Here is a 13609-nt window from a genome sequence, read left to right on the forward strand (position 1 = left end):
CGCGTGGCTACCGGCCGCCGCTGCGCGATGACTCGACTTGGTAGCCCATCTCTCACCCTGTTATGACGTCACGCCATGACGTCACTAGGCATGGTATGACGTCAGGGGTCATTCTAAATGTCACGCGTGGCTACCGGCCCCCGCTGCGCGACGACTCGACATGGTAGCCCATCTCTCACCCTGGTATGATGTAGAGGTCATTCTAAAGAGGTCAAACGTGGCTACCAGCCGCCGCTACGCAAAAGGCCGTTCATGAGCGTAGTATTGCTTTTGCAATAAAATCAAGCTAGCGAGTGCTTAGTAAGTTTCCTGGTGAAAAGTTCGTAGCAAAAGCCAGCAATGTTTGATGAAAATCGTTTATTTAGACACATACGCTAATTAAACCACGATTGGCTTATACGCGTCGTCACTTCAAACTAGTCGCTCTTGCTGTTGAGGGTAAAAATAAAATGTTTAGGGCACGCTACCTCCGTATCCTGCGGTTAGGTGATGACATTGTGCTGCTAAATGACTCGGGGGACGAATTACTGTTGTTTACTGAATACCTCGATAAGCAGAATATAGCAGCAAGGGTAAAAATTATTATCAAGAAAGCTAGCGCAACGGGCCAAAGCCTGGCTACGAGTCAACAGCTTACGACAGGCATTGAAATATTAAAAAATAGAATCATAGTCCTCTGAGCAACGTGTGGTTGGCAGATTCGAACCGTGGGAAAGAAATTATTGAGGGAATAGAGGTGGGCCGGAGTGCATTCGGCAGGCATTACCAAGGTATGAACAATACCAAATCGATGTCGGTCAAGAGAAACAGAGTAGAACCTCGATAATTCAAACTCAGTTAATTTGAAATTCGAAGAATTCTGCTTCCCCGTAATTTATCATGTAAATTTTGCCTGGTAATTCGAGTCAGCAGCCTGCACCAGCCCGGTTAATTCGGAGATCCGAGGTGCTGTGCGGGAATGCTCGATGCCGACTTTGCCGCAAACCGATGAAACATCGGCCCTTCGCAGTTGCAGAACGATGCCGATGCTTGATATGCGAAGCCCCACAGGCCCAGTACTCCCAGCACAAAAACCAGCCCACGATACAGCCCGTGGCCCGCCTAAGCGCGCGCCTGCAGAAGAGAGGACATGCTTCGCTGCAACGCAGTAGGAGATGTCGGTTTCAGTGTAACGGGCTTTAGTCGCTTCTTCAAGGCACGGCCGTTTTGGTGGAAGCGGTGCGCGCGTATTTCACTCCTCTCCAGCCCGGCCGTGGTCGAGGTCATCTGTAAACGTTGGCCAAGGCACCGTTAGAGGAGGCGCAAGCATCCAAGCACCAGCCATGGTTAAGGCATGGCATGGAAGTGGCATGGAGGGCAATGCGTAAAAAAAATTGTTAAATTTTATGCCAGTATGTTCTTCTACAGAACTATTACCCGACTCATTCGCACCGGCAGTCGCTTCCCCGAACCTGTGCACACTTTGAGCCGCGCCGAAATCCGAAACTACAGGAATGTTTGGAGTTCAGTCTGCCTCAAGTCAATCGGGCTACACGAGAGTGTGGAAGGCAGGGTAGGGCGTTTTTCCGTAATAAATCTCCATTTGCCTCCGATTACTAGCCTTATGATCGCATCGTTACGCGTTGATTGCTGTGAGTTGCGCGCCGCGATGCCATCTCGTGGGAAGCTTTATGACAAAGTGGGGCGACGGGAAGAAACTGGAGGAAATGGAGGGGGGTAACCTATGCGTCTGCTTATATTATTTGTGGTAATCATTGTTTTATCTGACAAGCTAGAGGTGTCTGCTTATATTCGGAGTCAGCTTACACGCGGCAATACGCGGTAATCGCATAGTTCGTCCAATAAAGGTAGCGTGATCCCACAGTGAACTTTTTTTTGCCTGTATCCCATTTTTACTTTACTCGGTGGATTCGAAAACCCAATTGAAACGAATATTTTTCGTGGTACCAGTGGCTTCGAATTAACAAGGATTTTCTATACATCATCGGACTATCTTACTTATACGCAACTAAAGAGAGAAGGAAAACGCTAAACTAGAGAACTGACCCCAGATCAGGATAGTTAAGCTATAATTAAGAGATTTAGTTAGACCTGGGCACGATAGTGTCACTTTCTGATCGGATAAGTGCCAAGGGAACGAGCATTGGACTTTACATCGCTGATGGCCATTGATTATTGGCTAGTTCTGCGTAAAGCAGTAAAGATTTAATTCATAAAGCAATAGAAGTCTGGTCTTAATTGCTGCAGGCACGAAAACAGCACGACCTCAACCATTTGTGTGTATCGTGTGCTCATCAGGCTCACTTAGTCAAGCGGTGAGGCATACCGTCCGCTCGAAGAAATGAAGCGTGTTTACGATGGCTCGTTTCCGACCAGGGTGAAGAATGCAAACGTGTACACGGATAGCACGAAATTATACAGGTATTTCGAACTCCTGTGCTGGTCTAGCTCAGCCTTTCGTGTAGGGAATGGTCCCTAAGGTTGATAACTGATAATAACGTCTGCCTCTATGCTTCGCGCAGTTTTGACTGTGGTGGTGACAATACTTCTCAGGTATGCACTGGTCTCCATCGCTTTCAGAGGGCATATTAATATCCCGAGCTGGATGTGCAATTCCAGAGTACCCTGTCCTGATGGGCGACGTCAGTGCCAAAGTGTAGACGCGTAGCAGGCAGGAGATCAGGCAGTGGGGTCTATGGCATAGATTCTTGGATCAGCAGAGGTGATTTATTTGTAATGTTTGCAAAAAAAAAAATAGTTTGCGGGTAATAGAACCGGAAGTGGACTTGGAACAGCCCGAACGTGGAACTAAAAAAGAAATGGACTTCTTATTGTGCGCACATCCCGGTATAGTGCAGTATGCGGAGATCCTCAGTAAGGTGAGATGTAACGACCATAGGCTGGTAAGGTTTCGAATTAGCCTAGACTTGAGGAGGGAAGTCAGAAAAATATTAAGGAACAAGCCCTTCAAAGAGTTTGCGGTAATAGGAAAAGTAGAGGAGTTCAGGATTGCTCGGAGAACAGAGATTTCAACTTGACAGAGGAAGACGACTGTAGTGTTTAATAGATAAATGACAAACTCATAAACATCGTTATTGAGTGTGTAGTAGAAGTAGAGAAACTATATAGGGTGCAACGAAGGTCCTGATTAATAAATGACAATGTACGAAAGCATCTTACCCTATAGATAGGATAGAGATGGCACAACTAACAAAGGTAATGAATACGCGTAAGGTAAACGACATAAGGAGGTATGATATGGAGAGGATCGAGCAGGTTCTGAAGAAGGGAAACAACCTAAAAGCGATCGAGAAATAAATAGCCAGTGGCAAAAATTACAAGTGCGACCTAACAAACAAGGAGGGCAATGCCATTGCCAGTATTGACAAAATAGTTAAAATAAGCCGAAACATTCTACACAGAACTTCGCAGTAGCCGAAATAATCAGGATGCTAATGATGAAGCCAGTACATAGTGTGGAAGTATTGGTCATGTCATTGGTAGCAAAACAGGAAGCAAAGAGAGCCTTACATGTAATGCCAAGATGGAAGCCGGCTCATGAAGATTGTAAAATTGCAGGTATCTTAATGAATGCATGGACTGAAGACTGTGCTAGAAAAACTGGTCACACAGTATGTTCAATGTCTCATGACTTTGAGCGTACCGGAATCTTTCGAGAACGCTAACATTATCAGAATCTATAAGACAGGGGGTGTCAAGGATATAAAAAATTACAATTACTGTCTGTTGCCTACGAGGTATTTATTAAGGTAATCGCTAATATAATCAGGACAACCTGAGACTTCAGTCAATCAAATGGTCCCACGAGTTTCGTAAAGGGCACTCGACAATTGACCGTACTCAAACTATCAATCAGGTTATAAAGAAATGCGCTAGATGTAACCAACCCCAATATATCGCCTTCATAGACTGCGAGAAAGCATTTGACTCAACTGAAACCTGAACAGTGATGCAAGCATAACGGAACCAAGGTGTAGGAGTGGCATATGTAGGCTAAATGTACTGGAAAATATCTTTCGCGGCCGCACAGCCAAAATAGTCCTCCATAAAAAAAAACTAATAAAATCCCAATGTGAGGCAAGAAGACACGATCTTTCTGATGCTATTCACCGCGTGTTTACGGGAAGAATTCAGAGACCTGGACTGGAAGTAGTTGGGGTTGCGAGTTAATGGAGACTACATTAGCAATCTGCGATTCGCTGATAATTGTCGTGTTAAATGTCTCAGGGGCCGAAGTGCAAAGCATGATCGAGGACCTATGCTGCCAAAGCAGAACGGTGGGTCTACAAATTACATGACGAAATCTGAAGCAAGGATGGCTCGGAAGGGATTAACAGTTTGGATAGGCAGCGAAGCATCGGAAGTGGTAAGAGGATAGATCTACTTTGGCCAGGTAGCAACCGCAGATCTGGACCAGGAGAGTGAAATAACTAGGTGTATAACAATGGGCTAGATTGCATTCAGTAGGCAGTGTCTGGTGACGAGTAGCAGTTTACCGGTGTCCCTGAAATTCTGTGCTATAGGTACTGACCTATGGGACAAAAGCGGGGAGGCGAACAAAAAGGGTTGAGCTTGAATTGAAAACGGCATAGCGAGCTACGGAAATGAAAATGATAGGTGTAAGTTAGAAGACAGAATGAGGGCAGAATGGGTCAGGGAACAAACGCGAGACAGTGATATTCTACTCGAAATGAAGACGAAGCGCGTATATGCAGGACATTCAAGCGATGGCAAGATAACTGATTGCTCCTTAATATAAAGGCAAGCGTAGCGGAGTTGTCAGATGGGCGGACAAGATTAAGACATTTCCACGGATAAGATGCCCACCCCTAGTACAAAAAAGGAATAATTTGATGGATATTGCGGAGGCCTGTGCACTAAAGTGGTTGTAGTTGGGCTAATTAAGATGATGATTTCAATCACCTCCTCCTCCGCCACCATCCTTCTCGCTGAAGGTTGCAAGTATGTGAATCAACACGAGTGCCATGAGCCGTAAAGTATGTGCTTTACCAGCCAACCTTTGTCGGTGCGCCTATCCTGTAATCATTAAAATATCTCTCTCTCTCTCTATCTTTGTCGCTGGCCAAGAAGTGAACGCGTAAAAATTTCTAAAACAAGGGATAGTCACTTTTGAATGCTACTACTACAACTTCGCGTCTGCGAGTCGGTCTTATGACGAGTTGAATACAGAGGTTTCATATTTCTTAAATATCCCATATGTTGCTGACGTCATTACTGCTTTTAGCTTGGATCGTTTGCCTATTCCTCACAACGCAATGGCGATATTTTTTACCTATCACCCATGTAATATATAAAGGTTTTCATCCAGCTTTCTGTTCGATTCTCTTCATTTGTCACTGTTAACTTGTTTGCTCAGCTGACAGCTAATAAGTTGCAGTATTAGTAATTTTACTGTATCACGGTCGGGCAAGCATAACCATAAAGCAAGCCCCAGTAACGTAGTAGCATAAATCGCATGACGACTGATGTCCTTTTGTTTTCTCACGTCAGCCCGGTTATGGTTCTTAAAATGGAGCTGTTACGCGATCGCAAAAATCTACAAGCACGGCTGGAAACTGAAGTTTTTCTATACGTGATAGTCAACCTTTTATTCGTATGCCATGGGAAAGTGCTAAATGAATCATGATTTGTCATGTGTCCTCGTCCCACTACAACGCCACGGTTAAGTCAGGCTGTAGCGGAAAGCTTGATAAATTTTGCGCGCTTGCTGTTCTGCAAAATGTACAATAATGAAACCTTAGGAATGTTCCGGGACTTTGACCACATTGAAGCGCTGTACCCATTAAGTTTCGTAATTCTTGCCATCGCGTGTTAAGCGAAAATATCTCAGCAACTCAAAGATCATGATTTCAAGCATGTGCAGCCTTAAAGCAACAGTTGTCACCGGATTCAGAATCACGCATTTGAGAATTCAAGGGGCAAATAATGCTCGTTTCCAAGAGCGCATGCTCTTTTTGAATCATGGACTTTCGTTGACGTTCTTCTTACTTCAAATGTACTTGAATTTGATTTAGTTTTCCATCCAAAGCTTCTACTAGTTTTTGTTTTTATCGCTTAATATTGTCGTAATTAGTTGAGTGATACTCCAAGTAACGAACTGCACTGCGCTTGGCTTGGTAAAAGGACTTCACTGCTGTCGTGATCAGATTTTAACCTCTGTAAAGCTTTGAAGTTTCTCTGACAACAAAAGAGCGCTCGATCAATTACCGCCAGCAACGCGCACTGGTGTGGGTACCTGATCACACGTGTTTACAGCACCTTAATAATGTGAATGTGAAAGCTGAGAAAGTGTTATCTGACGGGGACTGTTGCATTCAAGAAGGCTTTAATCGTCCATTACTGTGCCTGCGCATCGGCGCTGCCTCCAGAAGCCAGCAGGTGGAATCAGATTTCGTTTTCCTTACATCCTCAGCGCACCAGTCGTGCGTTCCTCTCTACTGATTGGGTATGCACACCTGCTCTGCATGTAGCAGTGAGACCATACCGAAGCGAGTATCAGCGAAATTTCGTTCCGCTGAGGCTACTTTCCTGTGCGGGGGTCTACTCAACTCTTGCTGCTTCCTTTCTTCTTCGAGATTAACTAGGTAATGAGCAATTGCTCTCTTACTCCTTAGGCCAAAAGCGCATTTTGTGAAAGCTCTCTGGTGCCCCATACTATAATCAGTGTTTGGTGCGTGCGCATTGTGTCCGTCTTTGCTGCAGTCGACAAGAAGACTGTAGTGAAGTAGGGGGCCAGCCACCATCTTTATATTCCCGCAGCTATAGTAAAGGAAGTGTCGGATGTATCAAGCAACAGCAATGAGAGGGCTTCAGTGAAACATGAAAATGCAAGCACTGAAGAAAAAGAGATGTCCTCAATGCCCCGCAATCAGACAATCTTTCCTGCTGTTTACTATTGGGTTAGGCACTGTAGTGCGTCATCTCCTCGTTGCACCTTGTTGTCACGCATATTTCTATATTTTATGGACTCCACCTCTCCTAACAGCCAATGTCGGCACTTCATTTCGAACAGATAGCTGAAAGTTTTTTTACCCTCATACTTTTTGAGGACTATGGCGTCAAGAAAAGCAAGTTGAGGAATTTGATTTGGATGGACTTCGAAAGCATACCAATTGGACGTTGCCTGCTCAGAGAAATCTTAACCGGAAAAAATCTTTTTTTGTTTTTTCTAAACCAAACTAAGAAAAGCACAATTGCTTAGTTTCGAGCAAGCTGTGAAGAAAACTAGCCAGTCAAAACAAGGTGCGTCGGAAATAAACAAGCGACCAGGACGTGAATCATGTGCCAAAGTGACACGCAATATCTGTAAGCTGTAACACATTTGCCGAAGATAAATATGAAACTTAAGCGTGTGTGTGTGTTCAAGGGGAGGGCGGAAAGATCTTGAAGTAGTATATCTTGATGCTTCCCTTCGACAGCTGTGAATTTGGTACTGTCCGCGTCGCCCTTGTATAGAGTGCTCGAGCAGAGCATACCGGGTAACAAAAAATTAAATTTTAGACCAGCCCCTGATTTCTGGGAAAAGTGCTTGTGTCTACTTTGTTTGCGGGTCTATCTGGCGCTACTTCCGCGCAAGTGTTGTCCTTGGTACCTAGCGGCTGCGACAAGATCTGGATTTGTTTGCAGGGAAGTGCACCGCCCGAGCGCCCTACACAATGGTGGACGCGCAGTGTACGCTTGTAAAACTGTGCGTTGCTTGTCACCTGCGAAGGTACATAGCCATGCAACGGCAACCAAACAGTTTCAGTTTCATCTTAAGGGGCTTTAACATCCCAAATCGACTCAGGCTATGAGGGGCGCCGTAGTGGAGGGCTCCGGATAATTTCGACCACCTGCGGTTATTTAACACGCGCTGACATCGCGCAGTACACGAACCTCCAACATTTCGCCCCAATCGAAATGCGACCGCCGCGGCCGGAATTGGACCCATGTCTTTCGAGTCAGGCGCAACGGAGCGCCATAACCAATGAGCCACCGCGGCGGCAACCGAACAAAATGTGAAGGAAGAGAGAGCTCTAAGCTGTAAAACTGAAGCTGCGAAGTAACTACATTCACTGCAGCTGCCGTAACTTAGCTCCTGCGGCAAACTGAGTCAGCGTGTGGGCTGCCTGGCTATGCGGTTCGTGATATTCCCTATAGTAGTGGATTGGGCTGGATGGCAAAACACTGTAAACGGTACAAAACCCGGGAGCCAAATCCGTCCACGCTCGTGTCCCTGATCTAATGTCCCTACTCTTAAACAACCTTCCTCCGCGCTTTGTATGTTTTACTAGTTTCGTGGAATCTTCCCGCGTCCCGCCTTCCTATAGCTTTAGAAGTGACATCAAATGACCGGTGACGGACGTCGGCACGTGGAACCGCGAATGGAGATTAGCCATGAGGCGGCGCTCGTTTCGACAGATTCCCAAAAAGCATGTCATCCGTACTGCGCGTTTCTCAATTGGGGAGTTGCAGTGCTGTTACGCGAGGTGACATGCGTTGCCTCCTCACCGGACATGTCGTCGCCTGGCAGCGCTGTCGTCTCAGCGTGGCGTTGCTGCTGTTGCTGACGTCGGCGGCGCAGCGCACGTGGCTCGTCTGGCGCGCGGTCCGCCGCATGTCTGTGCCGGGCCGATACCGCGCGCGGCTGCGGCCACTGCTGCGGCTGCGGCGGCGGCTCGCGGAGAGGCGACGTGGCGCGTGGCCGGCGGGCGGACGGGCGCGGCCCGCATTGAGCGGCGCCCGCCTCTCGGAGGCCGGCCGACGGGACCGCCCGCCGCACGGGCAGCCGCGACGCATGCGCGAGCGGGGCTCGGGCCTACCCCCCTGCTCGCGGGCCCCGGCGCGCACCGCTCGCCCGAGCCCAGGTCCGGGCCCCGGTGTGTTGTGCGCGTCGTCGCCCCTCCGCCAACGCGGCGCGCTCCCAAGGAGAACTTTCGCGGAAGGGAAGGAAGGACGGAAGAGGAGAGCTGATGCCCTCCCGAGAAAGTAGAGCGTGGGCTCCTCGTCGGGAGAGGCCGCTCTCCACGGCCGTCCCGTTCGGGAAACGGGGCTCCTTTGTGCGGCCTCCGGTGTGGCCCGACTCCCGAGACTTCTTTCCACCTGTCCGTCTCGCAGGATAATTCGGGCCGTCTTCGGGGCCTCTTCGCAGATAAAAGTGCGTAATGTTTCCTTTCTGCGCGAGCTTCGTCCCTTCGGCGCTTCTTGGTATCATTCAACGACGCTGATTTTTGACGCTCCAGCACTGCAACAGGTTATAAATCTTCCAGAAAGCCAAGCTCCATAACCTGACTAAGCTTTACGCATAACTAGATTTTCTTGAATGCAGGATACTCGTAAAGATGTTAAATTCTTTCTGACATTGAGTTTTTGTCCCTCGTTTCTTACGTTGGTGTTACAAAACCAGTGTTTGGCATAACTGTCAAACATGAACCTTCACCGGCAAGCCCCAACTTAAACGAATCTCTAAATCTGAAGGCATTTCAAGCTAATATATTCTAAAATTTGAAAGCGCTTTTGTGGTGCCTTCATATTTCTTAATTATTTTTAATTCACTTCGACAGGTCCATTGATTTCCGTCCTGACGATGTAAATACTGCTGAAAGCTTTCCAGGCATCGTTGATTATCTAATCGTGGTGAAGAATTTAGCCATAGAAGTGAAGGAGGTTTGCGCTAAAGGCTTCATTGCTGTAATATGTTTGAAAGATGCGAGAAAGAACTCAGTCAAGGTCACTTCTCAGATGCCTATTAAAGACTCCCTACAGATTCTGGATCCTAGCTTTTCGTACCCGCCTGCTTAACAGCTGCTCTCTGTTAATCCCGCGTTTACCCAGTGAACAGTAATGTTCATTACCAGGTAGTACGCGTCAGGCATGCCGGGTATCCTTGCGCAACACGAGTCCTGAGCCGATTAGTTGAAAGAGGAGAAAACCGCTGTGGCACACGGCCCTGATCCCGACTAACGTCACAAGCCGCACAAACAGCTCGTGATCGTGCCATTCCTGCCTCATTTGCGGGTGGATTATGGCTAGTGCTATTCTCCTACAATGCTGGTGGTTTTGTTCTGCGCAGACATGCCTGTTGACCGAGCCGAACCGCTCGGTCAGTCGTGATAGTGGCACGTGTAGCCAATGGGGAAAACCTGGTTAGCTTCTCTCCGGAGGCGCCGTAAATGACTTACAGGCGCTCATATTTTCACATTGCATTCAACTCTAAAAGCCGCTGCTTTTTCATTCCATAAGCCTATGAGAATGAGCGGAAAATCGAAACTAAAACTGAAACAGTGGTTTTAGGCAATGCATGTGCAGAACACATCTTGACACTATGCGTAGTAGTAATACTTTCTTGGTGTTGCTCAAAGGCCGCTATAAACAATAGTTTTGGGAACAAAAATGAACCCAGACAATTCTGAGTAATCCATAATCAAAGCAGTCTTTCACAGAGCGCTGCAGGAGCCGCCATTAACCAGCCACAGATGACATTAGTGGATGGATTCCAAGGCTGAAAAGCGTGTTATGCGTTGGAGGAGGAAGGCGTTCTTTGCAAAAAAGAATATGTGGTAGCGGTCTAATCCAGAGGGAAGTCTTTAACCACCTCTTGTGGATTGATTGATTGATTAAAAACATCTTTATTTGTTCATTATTCTCAGAACATGTGGGTGGGCCGCCTAGTCCGGTAGTGCACTGGCTGCTGCTGCTGCGCTGGCCCTCCCCACCAGCCAGTGCTGACGGTCAGGATCATCGCTGAGCAGAATAGCCTCCCACTGCTCCTCCGAGGGGTTTGGAACTGGGTCAACTAAGTGATTAAATTGGCATGCCCACACTATATAGTAGAGGTTAGCTACCTCTCCACAGTGTGGTACCGCCCCTTGTGGAAAGAGTTGGAGACAGCAAAAGAGTGCAGAAGAGCGACTACGTATATAGCAATAGAGACCACGAGGGATGGAGGGAGTGGCTGCGTGGGCCCAACGTATACATTTGTTCGGGCCCGTCACTGATGCTAAAACCTTCGAAACACCTGCATACTGCGCGGGTTCCTGCGTGACTATTGCCGTAGCCCTCAAGTGTTGTCCCTGGTTCTCACGTACGGAAGTCCCCTTTGCGAGACGGCTCGTGCTGCTCGCATTCACAGTTTGCCTTACCACGAAGAAATTAAGTTTTGACTAGGCAGTACTTGATTACGCACTTCTTACGATAGAAAAAAAAAGCGAAAGCTTCGATACCTTTCGACTCTTACTTCGGTGACGTAACATCGATCGACCTTTACCCCTAGCAACATTGGAAGAGCGGCTTTGAGGCGTTGTTTGGTTCCATTTCCTAAACACCCCGTATTCCGTTCAGTTTCACTTCCTAACACTCTCGATTGCTTCCCTTTAACCACACGCCTATTGTCTAGGATTCTCGCGAAAAATTTGCTGACATGGCTGCTCCAAGTGGGAGAGAGGAAATGGGAGAGAGAAGGCGGGGGGTTAACCAGATGGGTGTACAGGTTGGCTATCCTGCAAGGGCGTAAGGAATGTAGCGAAGCGAAAAGAAAATAGGAAAGAAAGGAAAGGGCTGAGGGGCAAGGGCATCAACTAAGAACATACTTGCGGCTGCTCCGAGTCCTTGTAGCAGCACGGATGTTCAAATGTTTTTTGGTGCAATGTTGTACTTCCTTTTTTTAGCCAGCGTTCAACGCGGAGCTTAGAACGAGTACACAAGACAATGCAACGCGTGTTTCAAACTCGCTAATATGAGCACAATTTGCGATCAGCTTGAGGCCACAAGGAACAGCGAGTATGTAGATAGAAAATCTGGACGTAAGCCGCGAGCTTTGTGCCCTTTAGATGTGTAGTGCTACGAATTGGAGATGGGGAAAAGTGAAGAGTCTTCGTGTTGCCCTGTACAGGTCTTTAGAACCTTCTGGCGCCACTCTGTTTTCATCGCAAAGGCCCATTCACACTTGCGAGTCGCAGAGACTGTGCGACCTTTCCGGCCGGAAAGCGGCAGTGGTCGCATTTTTCGAGAAGCAACATGGTTGCCAGACGGTCGCACGCTGCTCGATTCTGTAATCTCGCGGCAGCGTGTCACAGACCGCTAAAACAATCAGCGGTACACCGGAAGTGAACGTAAGCGTGTTCTACACGGAGCTTTTGGTTGCTGGTAACAATCAAAACTAACAATTCATCTGAAGCCGCGGATGGTCGTTGCTGGTGTGAACATCCATACTGTCAGTCAGCTTCCTAGCCGCAACTGACAGCCGCTTGCACGCCCTTCCCGATTCGCTAGCGTGAGTGGAACCTTAAGATTGGTTGTCAGGAAATGAAAGACACAGTAACTGCCTCACTACTGGGTGGACATATCTCAGCCGTGCCGTGAGGAAAGGAAAGGAAGTGGGAGTTAAAGATGAAAGGAAGAAAGGTTTGCCGTAGTGGAAGTTTGCGGAATAATTTCGACGACCTGGGAATATTTCACGGGCACTTTCACGCGCCGTTCGCTCTCAAGCGAGAAATTTTGCATAGGAAAGCCATGCTAAACACCACTTTTTCATCGAAAGAAGTCCCAGTAATACATGGTTGACTGCAATGGCCAAAATATCGCCTTTAAGTGATAAATATAAATGGCAGCCAATAGAACGAAAAATCCAACAACTCAACGAACATGAGTGAGCATCGTTTCCTGTTCACGAGTGCATTTAGTTAAGCGAATTTCGTATCAAAGCGCTGATTCATTAACTTTTACAGTGTAAGAGCGTGATATCTGTCTTTTGTGAATTTGTTTACAAGCTCAATGCATCACAGCTCTCGAGACATAACACGACTAATGAGCCGAAAAACTATTCGCAAAGCACGTCATTTCATTCCACTGTTTTTACCATTTCGCTGCTAGCTACAGCTTTACAACATAATCATTTCATAATCTTTATTTTTTTTTTACACCTCAAAGACCGCAAACACATCTGCAGGACAAGTGTCTGTTAATTCGTGAGTGTGTAGTAATGTTTCTGAAGCGTGCGCTATAACGTGCGGGTACTTTGTACAAGTTTAGAATGAAATATGCTCGCGTCTGTTTCCAACACAACCATTTGGTACGAAGTCTTTTACGAAGATTTTCTTAATTTGAGCTTGAGTTTCCATTTTTCTTAGTTTGAGTTAATCATCAAATCACATTACTTAGAATCGCGTCTCACCAGCACAAAAAGAGCTTTTATTCACTCAGTTTCGAAATACCGAGTAGAGGTAATTTAAAGCAGCAAAAACCAGGGAACGAAATTATGAAGTCACAGATACTGTCACAAAACCTGCTGTAAGCGTGTTGATTGGCTAAACTGGCAACTGCAAATAACCCCTGGGATGATTATTTGTCTGAAATAGCAACGAACAATCAAACAATTTTCTACTTCAGCTAACGCGGAGTGAGTACCAACGAGCGTGGAAACGACACACACGCAAGGTTGTCCTTACAAATCGTCCCGATCAATGCCCCAAAATAGAAAATTTTAATAATTATTTTCCCTGCAAGAAAACTCCGTCCGGCTGCAAAATTTGCTACAAATGATCAGAAGACTGCGGAGAATGTACCATGAAAGTTTCAATAAGTTTCAGTT

At 46.8% G+C, this 13609-nt stretch overlaps 1 protein-coding gene across 1 annotated transcript in view; it reads right to left on the reverse strand.

The window, feature by feature from the left end:
• The window catches only part of LOC149372775 (uncharacterized), a 127508-nt gene extending 118749 nt beyond the window's left edge, over positions 1 to 8759 (reverse strand). Inside the window, exon 1 of the mRNA XM_089567319.1 lies at positions 8533 to 8759. Within this exon, the coding sequence (XP_089423445.1) occupies positions 8533 to 8539 (7 nt within the window). The 5' untranslated portion in view covers positions 8540 to 8759. The remainder of the gene's footprint in view (positions 1 to 8532) is intronic.
• Between the last annotated feature and the right edge of the window lie 4850 nt (positions 8760 to 13609).

The sequence above is a fragment of the Amblyomma mixtum genome, chromosome 1 (genome assembly GCF_055824585.1).
Source record: "Amblyomma mixtum isolate Tamu chromosome 1, ASM5582458v1, whole genome shotgun sequence".
NCBI lineage: Eukaryota > Metazoa > Arthropoda > Arachnida > Ixodida > Ixodidae > Amblyomma > Amblyomma mixtum.